This window comes from Saccopteryx leptura, chromosome 2, assembly GCF_036850995.1.
Source record: "Saccopteryx leptura isolate mSacLep1 chromosome 2, mSacLep1_pri_phased_curated, whole genome shotgun sequence".
Taxonomy (NCBI): Eukaryota; Metazoa; Chordata; class Mammalia; order Chiroptera; family Emballonuridae; genus Saccopteryx; species Saccopteryx leptura.
Window position 1 is genome coordinate 23,121,385 of NC_089504.1, and position 19,851 is coordinate 23,141,235.

Sequence of the window (19,851 nt, forward strand, 5' to 3'; positions counted from 1 at the left end):
ATTTATTTCAGAGACAGTGGGAGAGTCAGAGAGAGGGATAGACAGGGACAGACAGACAGGAACGAAGAGAGATGAGAAGCATCAATTATCAGTTTTTCGTTGCAACACCTTAGTTGTTCATTGATTGCTTTCTCATATGTGCCTTGACCACAGGCCTTCAGCAGACTGAGTAACCCCTTGCTTGAGTCAGCGACCTTGGGTCCAAGCCGGTGAGCTTTTTGCTCACACCAGATGAGCCCGCGCTCAAGCTGGCAACCTCGGGGTCTCGAACCTGGGTCCTTCCGCATCCCAGTCCGACACTCTATCCACTGCGCCACCGCTTGGTCAGGCCATTTCTTTATTCTTATTTTTCCATTGATTTGAGTGAAAGAGAGAAGAAGGACAGGGAGAGGGAGAAGGAAAGGAAGAGACAGAGAAAGGGGGGGAGGGTGAGAGAGAGAGAAAGAGAGACAGAGACAGACAGACAGAAGGGGAGGGAGAAGGAGAGAAGCATCAACCTGTTGTTCCATTTAGTTGTGCACTCCCTGATGGCTTTTCGTAGGCACCCTGCCTGGGGATTGAACCTGTGACCTGAAGCACACTGAGACACCCAGCCAGGGCCTAGCCCACTTATAATTAGAACAACACTGTACTTACTTTGGGATAATCCAACTCAAAGAATGTTTCCAAGTTGTTGATGAGGTTGGGATCCACTCCTTTCAGTGGTTTCAGAAGTGACACGCCTGGAAGCTTGCTATATGGCTGTTTGTCCGTTGCCTTCTTGTTGAGGTGCAATCGGCTAAAAAGCAAATGACGTATACATTATTTCTAGAGAACACATTAGTCCTAAATCTATACAAAGCATGTACCAAGTTACCAAGAATTAGTAAAATCTAAGCTAAATTATTATTATTATTATTTTTTTAAGTGAGAGGAAGGGAATAGGTAGACTCCTGCATGCGCCCTGACAGGGATCCACCTGGCAACCCCATCTGGGGCTGGTACTCAAGTATCGAGCTATTTTTAGCACCTGAGGCTGATGCGCTCAGACCAATGGAGCTATCCTCAGTACCAGGGGCTATGCTTGAACCAACTGAGTTACAGGTGGGGAAGAGGAGAGAAGGAGGAGAGGGAGGGGAAGAAAAGCAGATGGTCACTTCTCCTGAGTACCCTGACTGGGAATCAAACCCAGGCCATTCATACAACAGGCTAATGCCACCAGTCAGGGACACTAAATTATTTTTAATTAACATTTTTCTAAAGGGATATCTGAAAATGAAGTCAAGAAGAACCAAGGAAGCTTCCAGTTTAGGAAAACCAGAATGAATCAGAAGGAACATTCCAACGAAGGCTAGAACTGAAGATTGCTGTCCACTGCTGTACCCTGAGTGCCCAGGACCATGCCAGGCATAGAGTAGACATTCACTAAGTATGTAGTGAAAAAAATGAGTACCAGTGTTAGACCACATATTAACTGCTCTTCTTCCCTCACTGCCATCAAACTGGCCAAAGGACAATAAAATCTATGGGGGAAATCATCTGCACCAGAAAAATGTGGAAGGGTAACCAGGAAAATCTGTATAACAAATGGTCCAGATAACACATGACTGAAAGGAGTTCAAGCTGCCTACAGGGCAAGCAAGAAAATGGGCTCACTAGCAGAACTGCCAATATTCAAAAGCTCCAAAGGGCAGTGGTGGGTCAGGGTGAGGTTGAAAGAAAGAAAAAAAATCTCAGGGATGAGAAAAATGTCTATTAATGACACTGGAAAATATGCCAGTGCCACCAATGTACAGAGAAGTTAAGCAAGGTTCTCAGGGCTGGTACACCCCAGGGGTATTGCAGCACAAGGCTCCTAATGAGGGAAGTCATGCCATTAGAAAAGAGAGAATGTGCCCCAGTTAATGTCAGGCTGTCACAATCTAGAAATGAGATGTCACTCAGTGGAGTGGAAAAGTTTCTAAAGGAAGTCATCAAAGGGCACCTCCCTCCTTCTCATAGGCAAGTCTCCAAGCTCCCAACAGAGGCTAGAACAATCATGAGGCCATCTATCTGCAAGCTTTCTTAAGACACACATTCTTTCATATTTATAATCTGTGAAATCAATGGCATGTGACAATTGTTGGTTGGCAGCTAGATAGCAGTCCTAATTTAATAGTATGGAAAGCAACCAATGAGACCTTCTAGAACAGTGGTAGTCAACCTGGTCCCTACCGCCCACTAGTGGGCGTTCCAGCTTTCATGGTGGGCGGTAGCAGAACATCCAAAGTATAATATAAATAAAAAGATAGATTTAACTATAGTAAGTTGTTTTATAAAGGTTTATTCTGCCAAACTTAGTGAAAATCTGACACAAAGTACTTGGTAAGTAATTATTATTATATGCTTTAACTTGCTGTAACTCTGCTTTATAAATTTTATAAAGTAAAGTTACTTCCCTACTTTATAAATCACCATTACTGTGGGACCGGTGGGCGGTTAGAAAATGTTACTACTAACAGAGATACAAAAGTGGGCGGTAGGTATAAAAAGGTTGACTACCCCTGTTCTAGAAGATCAAGGTTTGATGAAACATACTCTTTAATTTTTCATTGAGTTTATTGGGGTGACATTAGTTAATAAAATTATATAGGTTTCAGGTGCACTATTCCACAACACATCATCTGTATATGACATTGTATGTTTTTTTTGTTTGTTTGTTTTGTATTTTTTTTTTTCTGAAGCTGGAAACGGGGAGAGACAGACAGACTCCCGCATGCGCCCGACCGGGATCCACCCAGCATGCCCACCAGGGGCGACAGCTCTTCCCACCAGGGGGCGATGCTCTGCCCCTCCGGGGCGTCGCTCTGCTGCGACCAGAACCACTCTAGCGCCTGGGGCAGAGGCCAAGGAGCTATCCCCAGCGCCCAGGCCATCTTTGCTCCAATGGAGCCTTGGCTGTGAGAGGGGAAGAGAGAGACAGAGAGGAAGGAGGGGGGGTGGAGAAGCAAATGGGCGCTTCTCCTGTGTGCCCTGGCCGGGAATCGAACCTGGGTCCCCCGCACGCAGGCCGACGCTCTACCGCTGAGCCAACCGGCCAGGGCATGACATTGTATGTTCACCACCCCAAGTCAAGTCTCTATCTGTCACTGCTCTACCCTCTTCCCCCTCCCCATCCCCTTTCCGTCCTGCAATCCCCACACTATTGTCCGTGTCTATAAGTTTTTTTCTTCGTTTAATCCCTTCACTTTTCACAGCCAACCCCCATAACCTCTGATAGCTGTCAGTCTGTTCTCTGTATCTATGAGTCTCTATTTCCTTAGTTTATTTTGTTCAGTAGATTCCACATATAAGTGAAATCATATGGTACTTGTCCTTTTCTGACTGGCTCACTTCACATAATACTCTTCAAGTCCATCATGCTGTTGCAAAAGATAATATTTTCCTTTTTATGGCTGCATAGTATTCCATTATGTAAATGTACTACAGTTTTTTTGTCCACTCATCTATTGATGGGCAGCCATGCTGCTTCCAAATCTTGGCTCTTATAAATAACACTGCAATGAAACACTATTAATGTATGCATGATTCATGGAGGTACACCAGTACTGTCATCCAGAGCAGTCAGCCATAGGCTTGCTCCCAGCTAATTAAGGCGGGGATGTACTACATAGTAAGTCCATACAAACACACATCTCTGCAGAAAGAAAACAGGTTACCTACAATGGAAAGAAATCTAAACCAACATGGAATTTAACCCTTTGAGTAGTAAGAACGTTCATGTATGTCCTCGTGCCTCCTGACCATCCAGAGTACGATCGTACACAAGGCAACATTAAAAAGAGGTAAATGTATGTTCTTCTTGTTTCCATAAATTGGTTAGCCAACAAACATTTTTAGTTAATAAAACTGTAACTAATTTCATTTTTTGAAAAGAAACTCACTCCCTCACTCCTGGGGGTCAGCGAGCATGTAAAAACTCACTACTCAAAGGGTTAAAAGATGGTGTATCGATTTCAAATCTAAAACTGCAAATGCCCAACACAGTGGAGCAGCACCTACAGCAGTGCTGCTCAGTGCGGTCCTGCACACGAGGTGCTTTTAACTGGTCTGCCAGAAGAAGGAATAGAGAGGAAGGACTTAAGAAACTTTCGTAGCAATTTGACATTGCCAGGCCATCCAAGTACATGATCACTAATTTATCTATCTACTTATTTAAGAGAGAGAGAGAGAGAGAGAGAGAGAGAAGCATTAACTCGTAGTTGCATCACTTTAGTTGTTCACTGATTGCTTCTCATATGTGCTTTCATGGGGGGGGGGACTCAAACTGAGCCAGTGACCTTTGAGCTCAAGTCATTGACCTTGGAATCATGTTGATGAACCCTCACCCCCCCCCCGCTCCAGCCGGCAACCCCACACTTAAGCTAGAGACCTTAGGGTTTTAAACCTGGGACCTTACTGTCCCAGGTCGACACTCTATCCACTGCACCACCACCAGTCAGGCTCAGTAATTTATTTTTATTGTAGTTATTATTATTATATATATAATATTATTTTCCAGAAGAACTGTAAGCCTACTTTTGCCCCACTCTGTATAGAAATCCTTGTATAATATTTATACTTTTCTTCCCTCTTTTTAAATACAAGTACACTAAAAGCATACTTTCAAATACATGACTGAACTGTTGAGGAAATAAAGGGTAGCCTCCAGACAGAAAGGAGACACCTGTAAGTCAGTGAGTGCTGTAGCCGTTGCTTGCCCTGGGGCCAACTGTTAGAATGACCTAGAGATGGTGACAAACCTGAGACAAGAATCATAGAAAATCTGTCCCAAGAACCTTGTGTAAATATGAAATTCCTGAAAAACAAAGTGGAAAAATTCTGGCCCACAGAGAAAAGATGGGGATGCTGCCTATCTTGGACTCAGTCTTTCTTTTGAGAGAGACAGAGAGGAAGGAAGATAAGAAGCATCAACTCATAGTTGCAGCACCTTAGTTATTCAGTGATTGCTTTCTCCTATTGACTGGGGGGGGGGGGCTCCAGCCAAGCCAGTGACCCCTTGCTCAAGCCAGCAACCGTGGGCTTCAAGCCAGCAACCATGAGGTCATGTCTATGATCCCACCCTCAAGCCAATGACCTTGAGGTTTCGAATGTGGGTCCTCAGCATCCCAGGTCAACCACTAGGTCAGGCTTGAACTCAGTCTTTTTTTTTTTTTAATTTATTGTGTTTACATAGATTCTAGTGTTGCCTCGATTGCATCCCCTCTCCCCCGAATTCCCCTCTGAACTCAGTCTTGAGTAAAGAGGAATACAAGGAAAAAGTCTCTGGAGAACACCTAACCACATGGCTTGGAACCCAGGATGCAAACTTCCTGTGTTGCTTGAACGAAACCCACGAGATGGAATGAGAGAGACCATCATATGTGACCATGAGTATATGAAAAGAACCACACAATGTCTAGAAGTGAAAGTTAAGATCACTGACATTATAAACTCAACAGATAGTAAAACAAGAGATTGCCAAATTAAAAGAGAACTGGAGAATGGAAACTTGGATTTAAAGAAACTATCCATAATGCAGCCCAGAGAGAATGAGATGCAAAGACAAGATGTCATGGAAGAGTCTGAGAATTTTTATCTCTTGGTCCCACTGAATGATTAAACTGCCCCAGAACGGGCAGGTGCGGTGACGACCAATTACAGAGAAACCTCGCCCACTGACGTACTGCATTTGGCATGGTTTTAGATGAAAGAGGAGGATAGCTTAAACAGTGCTAAACAGTCAAAGGCTGATCCTGTTTCTCCTTTCTTCCCCTCTTCATAAAGACATTTCACTTTGAATGCTAACACAGATATGCTTCATCTTCCTTGAGAACTTTTGATATCAAGCATGCATTATTTTATCAGAGACTCATTCTGACTCACCAACAGCAGTGGAGCCCTCTTCAGGGTCATGGTGCAGAGAATTGATGATAAGCCCTCATCCGCTTCTCCCCCTTCCTCCCCTCCCTCTCTACACCCCCCACCTGCAGCCATTCAAACAAGCTGACCCCTGCACGCTGAGGATGGTGGCACCACGGCCTTGCCCCAGATGGGCAGACATCTCCCAGTAAAGGGCTTGCTGGGTGGGTGGATCCCAGTTGGGGCACATGTTGGAATCTGTCTCTCTGCCTCCCCACCTCTCAATTTAAAAAAGAGAGAGAGAGAGAGAGAGAGAGAGAATTGATGATAGTACCATTTGCCTGGTAGCTTAAGAGTGGCCATAGTGGTGCCGCCCTTCTAATTGGCCAGTTTTATGAGTGGCTCTGACAGGGCCCTACAAGGTTCACTGCTTTCCAAGAATCCTTCTGTTTAAGTCTCCCAGGTCACGGTTTCTGCATTACCTACCCAGTGTGAACTGGGCTCACTGCACCCACACAGGGCACCGATCTCTCCTGGGCGCCCATTTCTAGCCTCAGACCAGACCAGGTGGGATCCTGGGCACAGCACTCCCTCAGTTTCAGGTTACAGCTACACTGGGAATCCCATTCTACCTTCCTGTTGTGAATTTGGCTTACTGCCCTGACCGTTTTTTTCCCCTTTTGGGGGTGGGGGGTGGGGGAGCACTTTTAATTGATGTATAACATACATAAAGTCACATATACGTATACAACTCAAAGTGAAACGTCCATGTTACCAGTACCCAGATCAAGAACCAGTGTTCCCAGAACCCCAGGAGCCCCCCTTCTACTTACTCCCCTGAAGGGTAACCACTATCTTGCCTTCTAACACCATAGACTAATTGTGCTGGTTTTAAAATTTTGTCTAAATGGAACCCCATAGGATGTATCTGTTTATGAGATTCGTCTTTGTGGTTACATTTCGTGATAGTTCGTTCCCTCTCGCTACAGCACGGTTATTTCTTGTATTAATCCACTGCACTTATCTCCTTTCTGTCCGTGGACATTTGGGATGTTTCCAGTGTTTGGCCATCACACAGTCTGCAGTCTTGTTTCTGTCGTTACATAAGGACCAAAACTCTGGCTCCTCCCTCCCACCACCCAGCACTTCAACTTTTGGACGAGATGAAGAAACGGACTGTTTACTCTCAAACCTGAGACCATTTTTAAAAATCAAACAAAATATAGGAAACAATTGTTTTTAAGATATCTGCTATCAGGTAAAGAGGGATAGTGATTCCTAAGACTCGGAAAATAAATGAGGTGAGCCCTCCAAGTACCCCGCTTACTGCTTGGAGATCATTCCCAGGCCAGGGTACAGGGAAGGGAAACCCGGGCAGAGCCCAGCAGATACCCCTGAAACAAAGAGATGGAGTCCAAGTCCAGAAATATAAAACTAGCCAGCAGCCGGCAAAGTTAAATGCAGAACGCCTGACAGCTAATAAAAAATCACCAGGCATGCGAAGAACCAGAGAAATATAATCAATAATAATATGATAATATGAAAAAGAAAAATCAATAATTAGAATCCAAGTCAGAACCATCACTGGGATTAAAATTAGCAGGTGTGGCCAACTCACTGCTTTGAGCTCCCTCTTCATTTCTGGGGCCTGGAGATTTTCCTTTATTTTCAAGCCATGAGAGAGAGTGTGTGAGTGTGAGTGTAAATGTGTGTTTGTGTGTGTATCTGTGTGTGTGTGAACATCACAGCATTTTCATGTGTTTAGACTGGATGTGGTTCTCACACGTGCGTCGACCACCTCTATCTAGCACAGAAAGAAGCAACTTCTATACAAGGTTCTATCAATGCAGTGTGATACAGACTCTAGGTTCAGACCACTTTGCGACTGGGGAAAGGAAGCATCTACCTTTTCCTAGGAGGTGGTCCTTTAAGACTTACATACTCCAAGTGTGGTCTGCGGACCAGCGGCCCTGGCATCCCCTGGAAGCGGGCTAGAAGTTCACTCTGGGCCGCACCCCTAGAACTACTGAAACAGAACCTGCATTTTAACAGACCTCCAAGTGACTCACAGGCACATGCAAGCTTGAGAAGCATTGCTTTAAGACTCATCTCTGCTAAATAAACTCTTCCCTTACTTCACTGAACCGGGCTGAAAAGGATTATAGTTCCTCCAATAGGCAAGACATTACCATGAAAGACTATCAGGAAGGAAGAAGGGTCATTTTTGTATTCACAGAAGTTAGGAGAATAAAGTAGAGGCGGGGAGATGGGAGGCAAGGGAAAACATTATAAAGGTCCAAAAGATAAAGACAGGTGCACAAAGGTAGCAAGGAAATGAAACGAGAAAGTAAGAATTCAGAATTCATGGGTCCTGGCCAATGGGCAATGAGGGGAGTGGAGAATGAGGGGTGAACGTAAATGACTCAGGTTCGGGTTGAGGTTAACTAGTGGTGCCCTTGGTAACATCTGGGCACAAGAGATGGGAGGCAGTGACAAGCATTATTCTGAGAACACCCAAGTTACAATTAAGACATCAAGTGGCAATGTCTCTTATCCAGAAGACTACTGTTTTTCAACAATTAGTATGCAGAGTGCCCATAGGGAGAAATCATAATTTAATGGACCAGTTGCAGAGCCCATGAATATGCATTTGTGTAAACATCCCAAATGATTCTGATGTAGGCTAGCAATGAACCACACCTGAAGACATACTATAATAATTCTCCAGGGTTCAGCAAAGCAATGATATACACAGTATGTTCTTAATTTTTAAAAACTGAGTAAATGAAGAATGAATAAATAGATATTTAGAGCTCAGAAGGTATGGTTAGTCTAGAGATAAAAATACAAGAGCTCTCTACAATTTGGTATATACCTAAGACTCTTAGGTATAACACGTCATTAGCAGGTGGCCACAAATCGATATAACCTATCACAGAACCGGTATTGTATGAAGAAGCCTAAGAGTAAGCAAGTGACCAGAGAAGTAGAAAGATAGGAAGAAAGTTAAGTCACAGAAGGACTTATCTGGCTAGGCTCTTTTGTTTTGGAAGAGTTCAGGAAAGAACAACATTGAATATCAAGACAAAAACTGGAATGTCCACTAGACTATGTACCTGGTAACCTTCACAGCACCTTGGGCAGGGGTAGGTAGATAAAAATAGGTTCAGAAATACATGACCGGGAGGTGAGTAGTAGTAAGTGAATAAACACTAGTTTCTCCTGAAACCTGACAGTGAGTAAAGGGGCCAAAGACTAACTAGATGAAGAAGGGGTTTCCAGTGTAACCTGTAATTATTTTTAACTTTTAATACTTGAGTATACATGGTAAGGGAAAAGAGCTAGTTAAAAGGTAAAAAAAAAAAAAAGGAGAGGTAATACCCAATAGAATACTATGCCACCATTAAAAAGAAAGAAATTTGGCCCTGGCCGGTTGGCTCAGTGGTAGAGCGTTGGCCTGGCATGCAGAAGTCCTGGGTTCAATTCCCGGCCAGGGCACACAGGAGAAGCGCCCATCTGCTTCTCCACCCCTCCCCCTCTCCTTCCTCTCTGTCTCTTCCCCTCCCGCAGCCAAGGCTCCACTGGAGCAAAGATGGCCCGGGCGCTGGGGATGGCTCCTTGGCCTCTGCCTCAGGCGCTAGAGTGGCTCTGGTCGCAACAAAGCGACGCCCCGGAGGGGCAGAGCATCGCCCCCTGGTGGGCGTCCTGGGTGGATCCCGGTTGGGCGCATGCGGGAGTCTGTCTGACTGTCTCTCCCCGTTTCCGGCTTCAGAAAAATACAGGAAAAAAAAAAAAAGAAAAGAAAGAAAGAAATTTTATCCTTTGTGACAGCATGGATGAACCTGGAGAGAACTATGTTAAGTGAAATAAGCCAGTCAGAGAAAGACAAGTACCACAGGATTTCAGGCAGACATGGAATCCCATGAGTAGCATCACTCATAGAGGGCAGGGCAGGCTGACAGCTGGCGGCGGGGGGTGTTGAAGGGGCTGGAAAGACTGAGAAAAAAGAAAAGGAAAAAAAGAGATAAAATTCACACAGACAACAGACAGTGTCTGCGGAGGGGGCCAAGGTGGAAGAGGACACAGGGGGATGAATGGTGAGAGAAAGACTTGACTGATAGGTGAACCCACAATGCAGTGTACAGAGATGTGTTGTAGAACTGGGTAACTGAAACCTGTCTAGTTTTGTTAACCAGTGTCACCTCAATAAATTCAATTAGGCCTGACCAGGCGGTGGCGCAGTGAATAGAGCGTCGGACTGGGATGCAGAAGACCCAGGTTCGAGACCCCGAGGTCGCCAGCTTGAGCGCAGGCTCATCTGGTTTGAGCAAAAAGCCCACCAGCTTGAACCCAAGGTTGTTACTCCATCTGCTGAAGGTCCGCAGTCAAGGCACATATGAGAAGGCAATCAATGAGCAACTAAGGTGTTGCAACGCGCAATGAAAAACTAATGATTAATGCTTCTCATCTCTCTCCGTTCCTGTCTGTCTGTCCCTGTCTATCCCATTCTCTGACTCAATCTCTGTCTCTGTAAAAAAAAAAAAAAAATTCAATTAAAAAATAATTAATGTCATGCCAGGATCCACAGTGTGAAGTAGGGGAGTTCTGGTACTCTGACAAACATGAGGGTAGAACTGTGAAGGTTCTGGTACTCTGACAAACATGAGGTAGAACAGCGAAGGTTTAGAAGAGGTCCTGCAGGTAATGGGTGACGGAGCTCAATTCAGAACGAAAGTCGGCAGGCGACACTGTGGGCCTGGCTGAGACCCGAGACCGTGAATGTGCAGTGTTACCAGCCCACAGGGCTGCACGGTCACCGTCTGCGGGACTCTGAAAGTACAGACGCTGTAAATCATGAGACGGGCTCAAGATCAGAGGGCAGACTGATATGAAGTAGGGCAAGATAATGAAGTGATGACTTGCGTGTCCTGGGCTAGATGGAAAATCAAATGCAGCCAAGAGGTGAGGGCTGCCACTGTGGACGAACAGCCGAGGGGAGCTGCTCTCAACCTTGACCGCGCAAAGGAAAATCACTTGTGGAGTTTAAAAAAAAAAATTCTGATGCCCAGACAATTCAATCAGAATCTCTAGGGTTGTGACTCAGACAGCAGGTTGTGACCCAGAGACCTAGAAAGCCTAGATCACCGGAGGATTTGAGGACTGAGGTGGAAACTCTTAGAAAGATCAGCAGTTATGGGATGGAATGGAAATCAGAAGCCTGTGAAGAAACACAGAGGAGGTGTGAGAATGGGGAAGAGTATAGGAGAGAATGAGGACGGGGCTCTCTCCACAGGTATCTAAATGCTGCCAATAATCAGGACCTTGGAGCAATTGCAGAAATGCCTATCCAGATAGCCCATCCCCACGGATTACTTCCGGGGTTATTTTCAGATCCTCGCTGGCAGTTTATTCCGAAGGTTGAAGGGCCCGGGCTGAGGGCAGACTGCCTGGATTTCTACACCCGCTTAACAGCTGTGTTAGCTGTGGGCAAGTTACTTCTTTACCCCCAAGTGTTGTGTGTTTGTTTTTTAAATGTACATAAAAATACCTACATCACAAAGCTGTTGTGAGAAACGAATGAGATTCAGCCACAAAGTAAACACAGCTGTTATTGGTAATTAAAAAAATAGTAATAACTCCGCTAATTTTAAGGACAATTTTCCACCAAATGTAACTTCTCTGAATTATCAGAGTTCTGATAAGAGAATTAGAGATGTTGCACACTGATGAGACTTATATGCTAAAATGGAAGAACTAGAAATCCATACATTAAAGATTCATATATATTTAAGTTTTAGGCCATTATGTTGGTGTTTCCTAAAAAAATAAGTAAATAAATAAAACCAACTCTTGTGTGTTAAAGATTTAGAGGGGAGGAGGGGAATCATCAAAAGCCCCAAATGATGGTTTAAAAAGTAAAAAACATGGCAGAAAACACATTTAACACAAAATTCCAATCCAATTACATCCAGTATTTATGGTAAAATTATAGTCAAAGTTAATATTACACCAACTGCCTGACCAGGCGGTGGCGCAGTGGATAGAGCGTTGGACTGGGATGTGGAAGACCCAGGTTCAAGACCCCGAGGTTGCCAGCTTGAGCAGCATGGGCTCATCTGGTTTGAGCAAAGCTCACCAGCTTGAGCCCAAGGTCGCTGGCTCAAGCAAGGGGTTGCTCGGTATGCTGAAGGCCTGTGGTCAAGGCACATATGAGAAAGCAATCAATGAACAACTAAGGTGTCGCAACAAAAAACTGATGATTGATGCTTCTCATCTCTCTCCGTGTCCTGTCTGTCTGTCCCTATCTATCCCTCTCTCTGTCCCTGTAAAAAAAAAAAAAAAAAAAAAAAAAAAAATATATATATATATATATATATATATATATATATATATATTACACCAACTGTTTAGGAACCAATTTAAAGTTCTATAGACATCACCCAAAAATGTAGGAGAAACATTAAATTTTATAAATTATCTACTGAAAAGGACCTGTTACTTTTTTTTCCTTTTTTTAAACTCCTTTCAAACTATGAGATGGGTGGTCAGCTGGGCTGAGTGAAAGGCAGAAACCACGGGATGATCCGAAAACATGAGGCTGGTGTGTTTCAAAAGGCAATTTTATTTTAAAAATCGCTTGGGCGCAAACAGACTGAGACCAAAGGGTGTCAGTCCCGAACTGCAGGAGGGGGCCTTAGATAGAGGGAATTTGCTGGCATGGGGGTTCGTGCACCTGGGCAAACTTAGATTAGCATATGATGGTGCTTGTGCCTTAGTTACTATCTTAACAAAATGAATTCTGCTGCAGAAACACAAGTTCTTTGATGTAGCACAGACTTGGGTATCCTTGGTAAATCCTGAAGACAGCCAAGAGGTCAGTGTCCCAGTAACAGCTGGGGGCCCGAGTCTGTGAGCCTGCTTTCACAAACAGCTATTGTGATTTAAAGCTCCCCCAATGGCCAGGTTCCTCCCCAAGTCGAGCTTTGCTACATTTCAAAGAGAAAGCCAGGCAGCTGTTGGGAGAGAGAATAGCAAGCAAATTAACTCTATCTTTACAAAACGTTTGGGTGAGGGGAATATGAGTTTTACAGGGGCTAATTTAACCCTAACACAGAGGTTCTGCACAATCCTGGCCTCTCTTAACTCTTGTCTTCAGAGTCTGACTCAAAACGTCGGATTGTGGCCTCACCAGGCGAAGGTGCAGTGCACAGAGCGTCGGACTGGGATGCAGAAGACCCAGGTTTGAAACCCTGAGGTCATCAGCTTGAGCGTGGAGTCGCTAGTTTGACTGAGCAAGGGGTCACTAACTCTGCTGGAGACCTCTCCACCCCCCACCCCCGCCATCAAGGCACATAGGAGAAAACATTTAATGAACAATGAAGGTGCCTCAATGAAGAACTGATGCTTCTCATCTCTCTCCCTGTCTGTCCCTATCTGTCCCTCTCTCTGACTCTCTCACTGTGTCTGTCAAAAAAAAAGAAACCAAACCAAAAAAAAACCCCATGCTGGATTCTGCAGCCACAACGATCCCCCTTCACTTGGCTCTGCTAGAGGGAGAGGCTGTCACCCTCAGAGCAGAGCGGACAGGTAAGATAACTTCCACAGGTACAACATACAAAAGTACAGGTAGGGTACAACGTACAAAGTAATTACTGTTTACTATGTAATCCAAACAATACCACTTTGTAGTATGGAGATATTCTGAAGGCTTCCAGTTCTGTTTTGTCCGCAGCGATATCGCCACACCCACCCCAGCACAGGCCCGACAGCCAAGATTACAGGCAGCCTTCCCACTCGGCGCCCCAGGGAAGGCCCCACCCCGCAACCTGGGAAGCGCTCCATCAGTGGCAGCACGTGCCAGCCAGCAGAACCCACAGAAACAGCGTTTGGAATTTTAATAATACTCTTAGCTGTCTTAGAGCAGGATCTCCTTGCGTAACATGTACCGACCTTCACCTGATTTTCAGAAATCTGGTTTTGTTACATTTTTAGGAACACACTGGATAGAAAATGAATGGACCTCTTCCTACATGGCTAGTCAACTGTTTTAATTTGTTTCTTTTTTTTTTTTTTTAAATAAAATGATCTTGAAAGGTAAGTGAGCAATTTTCACGAGATAGAAAGCACAGTAAAATTTCAATATGTGTCACTTTTCCTGAGGAATTCTAAGTTATATTTTAAATCAGGAGCTAGTATCACTGAAAAAACAAATCCCCTTCAGGTAAGGAAGGCCCATCACCTCAAGGACAAAGAGGGGAAAGTGCTCACAGCACGTTGCTGCCGGGCTGCCCCTGCCTGGAACGGGACAGGGACAGAAGTGCAGGTGCCACCTGGGGTGTTTCTCCAGAGAAACTTGAAGTCCAAAAGGTCACAAGGGATGAATCACAGACCAAAGAGAGAGGCCTTCAGGGTCCTGCATTTTACTGTGCGCAAGAAGGACATCTATTCGGGGAACACTTCAAAGAATTACCCAGGGGTTGGTTCTGCTGGACGTTAGAGATGCTTCCGCTTGATCGATACTAACTATCTCTCTTGCACAAGGCTTTTTGCCCCTTTCAAACTGATGGGATGGTCTTATTTTTCCTAGTTGATTTTTATTCCCTAACATCTCAGTCTCTAAAAGTGTTAAGCCTTTTTCATCATTTTAGCTTTTATTTTATTTTTTTAAATTTATTTAATCCTTCTAATCTTTTAGCACACCTCCCTACTCACTCAACAGTTTAACCGTTTGGACCATTTTTAAACGCTTTATTTTACAGTTTTGTATTCTAATTGAGTTTTGAGCAGGAGGGAAGCTTGGTAGGAAGGACAGCCCCTTGGAGAGAGGGTGGGCTGTGCTGTTCCCCTGCAGCCACAGCCATCTGAACACAGAGCAACACCTCCCACCAGGGAGGCAGCTCGGAGTCCTCCTGCTCCAGACTTCCAAGAGTCCGGATACTCGGAGGGCACAGTCTACCTTGCTTAACGGCCCCAGACTGTGTTTTCATACTTCTGCTGGGTGGTTCAGCTGGACGAATGTATCTGACTCTGGGAATCTGTCTCTGCTGCATGCCACCAAGCTTGTTAATATTTCAAGCAAAAATATAGGTGGACTGCTCTGTCGGCAGGCCTTGGACTTCATGTGCCCACAACTTCCAGTGATGAAAAGCTTCTGTTGTTGGTCCTTATGATGGAAGGTTGGAAGGCTGGAAGGTTGGTTGTTACTGTGTTTATCATCAGGATGTGTCAAGACTAATGTTACTTCCACTGAACACTTATCTTTTCAAAAAATGGTTACTGCATTGGAAGGGGCTTCAGCGGCAGCAGCACAAAGCACACCTTCCGGTGCTACCTGAATTCTGCACACACAAGATTCCCCAGGGAACACAAAACACCAACAGTGAGTTTAGTTTACAGGAAAGCACAAACGATTTCCACTAGATCATAGACATATACTACAGAATACAAAAGATCCTATCACCATGGAAAACAAATAGAAGATCTTTATTAATTCTGTTCTTCCCCTCTAAAAAAAACCCCACCCAACTCACTAAACCTTTGGTGACAACACTTAGCCCTCGTATATGGAAAACAGAGCATGGTATGTTGCCGACAGCAACCAAATAAGAAAGGCAGCAGCAGAAGATGTGGACCCACATCTTTAGGTCGCGCCCCCAAACACAGAAGACCCGCAAACGTACCGTCTACTCAAAATCTCCTCTTTCCCAATCATTGAGGAAAATATTGGGACTGTCCCGATCCTCTTCTACACAATTCCACAACACTGCCCCTTTAAAGCTGAATGTAATGTTTAAAGGAAACTATTCTGTGTATAAAGTAGGTATCTGTAGACGACGGAAAAGTGGGGGACACTTGCTATGATTTGCATGTCAACCACCTAAGGATGGCACTGGGCTCTGCGCTCCCCAGACGACACATCTAAGTGCAGATTACTGATAACAAGACAGGCACTGCCTTTGGAAAACCTTGTGGGGGGGCGATTCAGATTTGTAGGTAAACATGTTATTGATAGAGCCCTGTTTCTTTTTTAAGACTTTATTTATTTATTTGAGAGAGAGTATATATACAGAGAGAAAGGTGGAGGGAGGGTTGGGGTGGCAGGGGGAGGCGTGGGAAGAAACAGCTCACAGTTGCTTCTCGCATGTGCCTTGACCAGGCAAGCCCAGGGTTTCCCGAACCGGCAACCTCCACATTCCAGGTCAGCACTTTATCCACAGCGCTACCACAGGTCAGGCAAGAGAGTACTGGTTTTCTATTTACCTGGCAATTAACTAGAAATAGTGAGATAAAGTTTCTTTTTGGTCCAATCCAGTCCACTAAAATTTACAGCCACTAAAGTATCCCAAATTTTGACCATCTACCTCAAATCACAAAGGCCAAAAACACTGAATTAATAAAAGAGAAAAAAAAATCCACTATTACAACTAGAAAAGAATCTAAACATCATTTATTCAACAAGCAATAACTGAGTGCCTAGTTGACATAGGAAATACAACATTTGTAAATAAGACACCATCCCCTGACCAGGCGGTGGCGCAGTGGATAGAGCGTCAGACTGGGACATGGAGGACCCAGGTTCAAGACCCCAAGGTCGCCAGCTTGAGTGCGGGCTCATCGGGTTTGAGCAAGGCTCACCAGCTTCAGCCCAAGGTTGCTGGCTCGAGCAAGGGGTCTCTCTGTCTGCTGTAGCCCCCCCCCCCCCATCAAGGCACATATGAGAAAGCAATTAATAAACAACTAAGGAATCACAACGAAGAATTGGTTTCTCATCTCTCTCCCTTCCTGTCTGTCCCTCTCTATGACTCTCTCTGTCTCTGCCACAAAAAAAAAAAAAAAGTTTTAAGACACCATCCCTACCCTCAAAAGCTTACAATCTAATTAGAGAGACAACTGAACACATTTACAATTTAGATGGATAAAATCAAGGTACTATGAGAGGACAAAAGAGGGGGTGATAATCTAACAAGAGCTAAAATTACTCTTAAATGAGGAGTTAAACAAAAAGGAAGGGAGGGAGGGAGGGAAGGGGAGTAAAGAAAAGAAAGGGAAAGAAAGGAAAGAAAAAGAATTCTAGATAAACTATCCTGCATTTTTAGGGGAATACCAGTAATCCACTGCTGCTGAAGATACAGGTACAAGGCGGAGGCCCAGCTCCTAAGGAACTACACACGTCTTATTAAGGAGTTTACATTTTAAAGTAAAGGCAAGGGGGAGCTCTGGGAAGACTTTAAGCCCGTGATTTAAGATTAGTGTAGCAGTAGGATAAGGCTACAATAAGAAAAGCAAAATACTGTAGAAAGGGAACAGGCTGTAGGCAGATTCCAGTAAGCAGAGACAGTTTTAAACAATCTAAGGTAAAAAGACAAGGTATACTGAACCAATGACGTAGGAAAAATGCAGGAAAAGGGGGGGATGATGAATTTACAGAACAATTACTGAATATTAACACTGAATTGCAATTTTCATTTTGCTTTTTCAAACTGTCACAATCCAGTCCAATTCAGTATTTTTCCAGGCTCAAGTTAATGGGGCACACTTGCCTCATTCATTCACCACAAACTGGTTCTGGCAATAGAGACCTAGACCAGCAATTTTCAACAGGTGTGCCACAAAAATATTTTAAACATGCAATACCTGACTATTCAGTCAGGGGCACTGACCTCGTTTCCCTTAGACTGTCAAATTTAAAAATGACAACATCCAACACAACAATAGCCATCCCCATGTGAATGAATCAAAATTATACCTAGATTTCTTTTTGTCAGATAGGCAAAAAAATATATATAATATATATAATAAATTTTTGGGGTGTGCTGCAGAATTTTTGCAATTTAGTTTATGTGTGCCATGAGACATAAAAAAGGTTGAAAACCACTGACCTAAGACTGATCAACATCTGACCAAAGTCCAAATAAATTCTCATTTACATTCCACACAGGCCCACAACACCAATGCCTTAGTAAACTTAAGGCAAAATCAGACCATGTAAAAATAATATTTGAGCCTTGGCCGGTGGTGCAGCGGATAAAGCATCATCCCGGAGTGCCGATGTTACTAGCTCGATCCTGGGGTCACAGGTCAGGGTACATATAAGAAGCAATCAACAGGTGCACAATAAGTGGAACGAGTTGATGCTTCTCCCCCCTTTCACTTTTCCCTCCCCCTTTCCTCCCCCTCCTCTCTCTCAAAAATCAATGGAAAGAAAAAAAATACTTTATAAAAAATATTTGAAATGTTAAAACTTACATTAAAATCATGAGTTTTTGAGAGGTACTTTGTCACAGTTATAATAGTGACACTACTGGGTATCTAAATTCCGCTCAGAAGCTATGCAGCAGGTATCAAAGTTGCAATACTAGAAAAGTTAGAAAAGGTAGAATTAATTTGAAAAAAAATCTCCAGGAAAAGGAACTCTGGTTTCCTAGAAGGTAATTAATACTTACAGATACAAAATGTATTTCCACACAGGGCTGGCACCCCCAGTCCACTAATGGAAAAGACAGCCTAACACTACACATCAAGACATTACATAGTGTGTGTGGGGGGGTGAGAATCTGAAGGGGAGGAATGGGGGAGAGAGAAGAGGAGAAAAAGAACGGAGATGGAGTAGGAAAAAAGTCAAGGAGTCTTGTTTAGATACCCCTGTCATCCAGCAATATGGCTCCTAAAGGGCTAAGGTGGGAAGAACACAACTGTTTTCAGGGTTTCACATGACTTTACTGCAGCCCCCACGCTATCAACACACTAGCTCTCAAAATAGAAAAAAAACTTATAAAGATCCCTTACCAACTCTGCCTACTGAGGCTGTGACATTAATTCCATTAGGAAACAAGACATTTTGGGAATATGAGCCTTGAATTTCAAATGCTCTCATCTCAATATTACCTTTAACATTCTAAATAGAAATAACACAAATGTCTGCCATCGAAAATATGTTATAAAATGACTAGCATCAGTTTAATATTAAAACTGGTAAAGAGCAAAGTGGTAGGTAGAAATACCAGTGAACGAAGATAGTTTTTAAATATTAAAAATGATTTTCTAGTTTGTAGATTATCTCAGTTTTTTAAAATGCAGACTTATAGGAATTCTAAAGACATTTGTGAAATCTAAACAAATAATTTTGTTAAATAAGAACTGTTCATTGTACTGAAATTCAGCTCCATTTTTTTTTAATTAAGTGAGAGGCAGGGAGGCAGAGACAGACTCCCACATGCACCCCAACCAACCCTTGCTGGGCAACTGAGCTATTTTAGCTCCCTGAGGCGAGGCCATGAAGCCATCCTCAGCACCTGGGGACTACCTGCTCCAACCAAGCTCTGGCTGCAGGAGAAGAGAGGGGAAGGGCAGGGTGGAGAAGCCAGATGGTCGCCTCTCCTATGTGCCCTGACCCGGAATCAAAACCAGGATTTCTATTCAACGGGCTGATGATGCTCTACTGCTGAATCAACCGGCCAGGGCCTCCATTTTTCTTTTTAATACAGGTCAATACTTAGCTCTTTATCTCATTTTAAGAAGATACAAAAAAATTGAACATCAAATCTAAATTAACCAGATATCATTACACACATTTAATTTTTTAAAAATAACCAATTGACTTTTTAAGTGTTTTTTGTTTTTTCTCAGCAATTTTTCTACATTATTTGTATCAAACATTTTTTAACAATTAGGAGCTTACAGATTATGCACCTTACTTTTGAAAACCAGATATGGAGCCATATTAATTTTTAAAAATAGGCTCAATTTCTACCGGTTGCATACAGAAGGTTTTAGAAGGAGAGTATTAATAAATGCTTATTTCCATTTATTTATACGTTAACTTATTTCAAAAGGATCTGAGGACACAGAATATGTATTTAGAAAATATTCTTCAATAAAATACAGAATGCTTAGCACAGTATTTTAAGCAAAATTGCCAATGCTCTTTAATTTTGCTTGTCAAAATGCTGAGATATCAAATTTGCAATTTTACTAAATACACTAGAGAGAGAG

General features: G+C 43.5%; 1 protein-coding gene across 1 annotated transcript in view; it reads right to left on the reverse strand.

Moving 5' to 3' along the window:
* The window catches only part of UGCG (UDP-glucose ceramide glucosyltransferase), a 42,170-nt gene that overhangs the window by 17,532 nt on the left and 4,787 nt on the right, over positions 1 to 19,851 (reverse strand). The window contains exon 2 of the mRNA XM_066367433.1: positions 637 to 778. Coding sequence (XP_066223530.1) covers positions 637 to 778 — 142 coding nt within the window. The remainder of the gene's footprint in view (positions 1 to 636; positions 779 to 19,851) is intronic.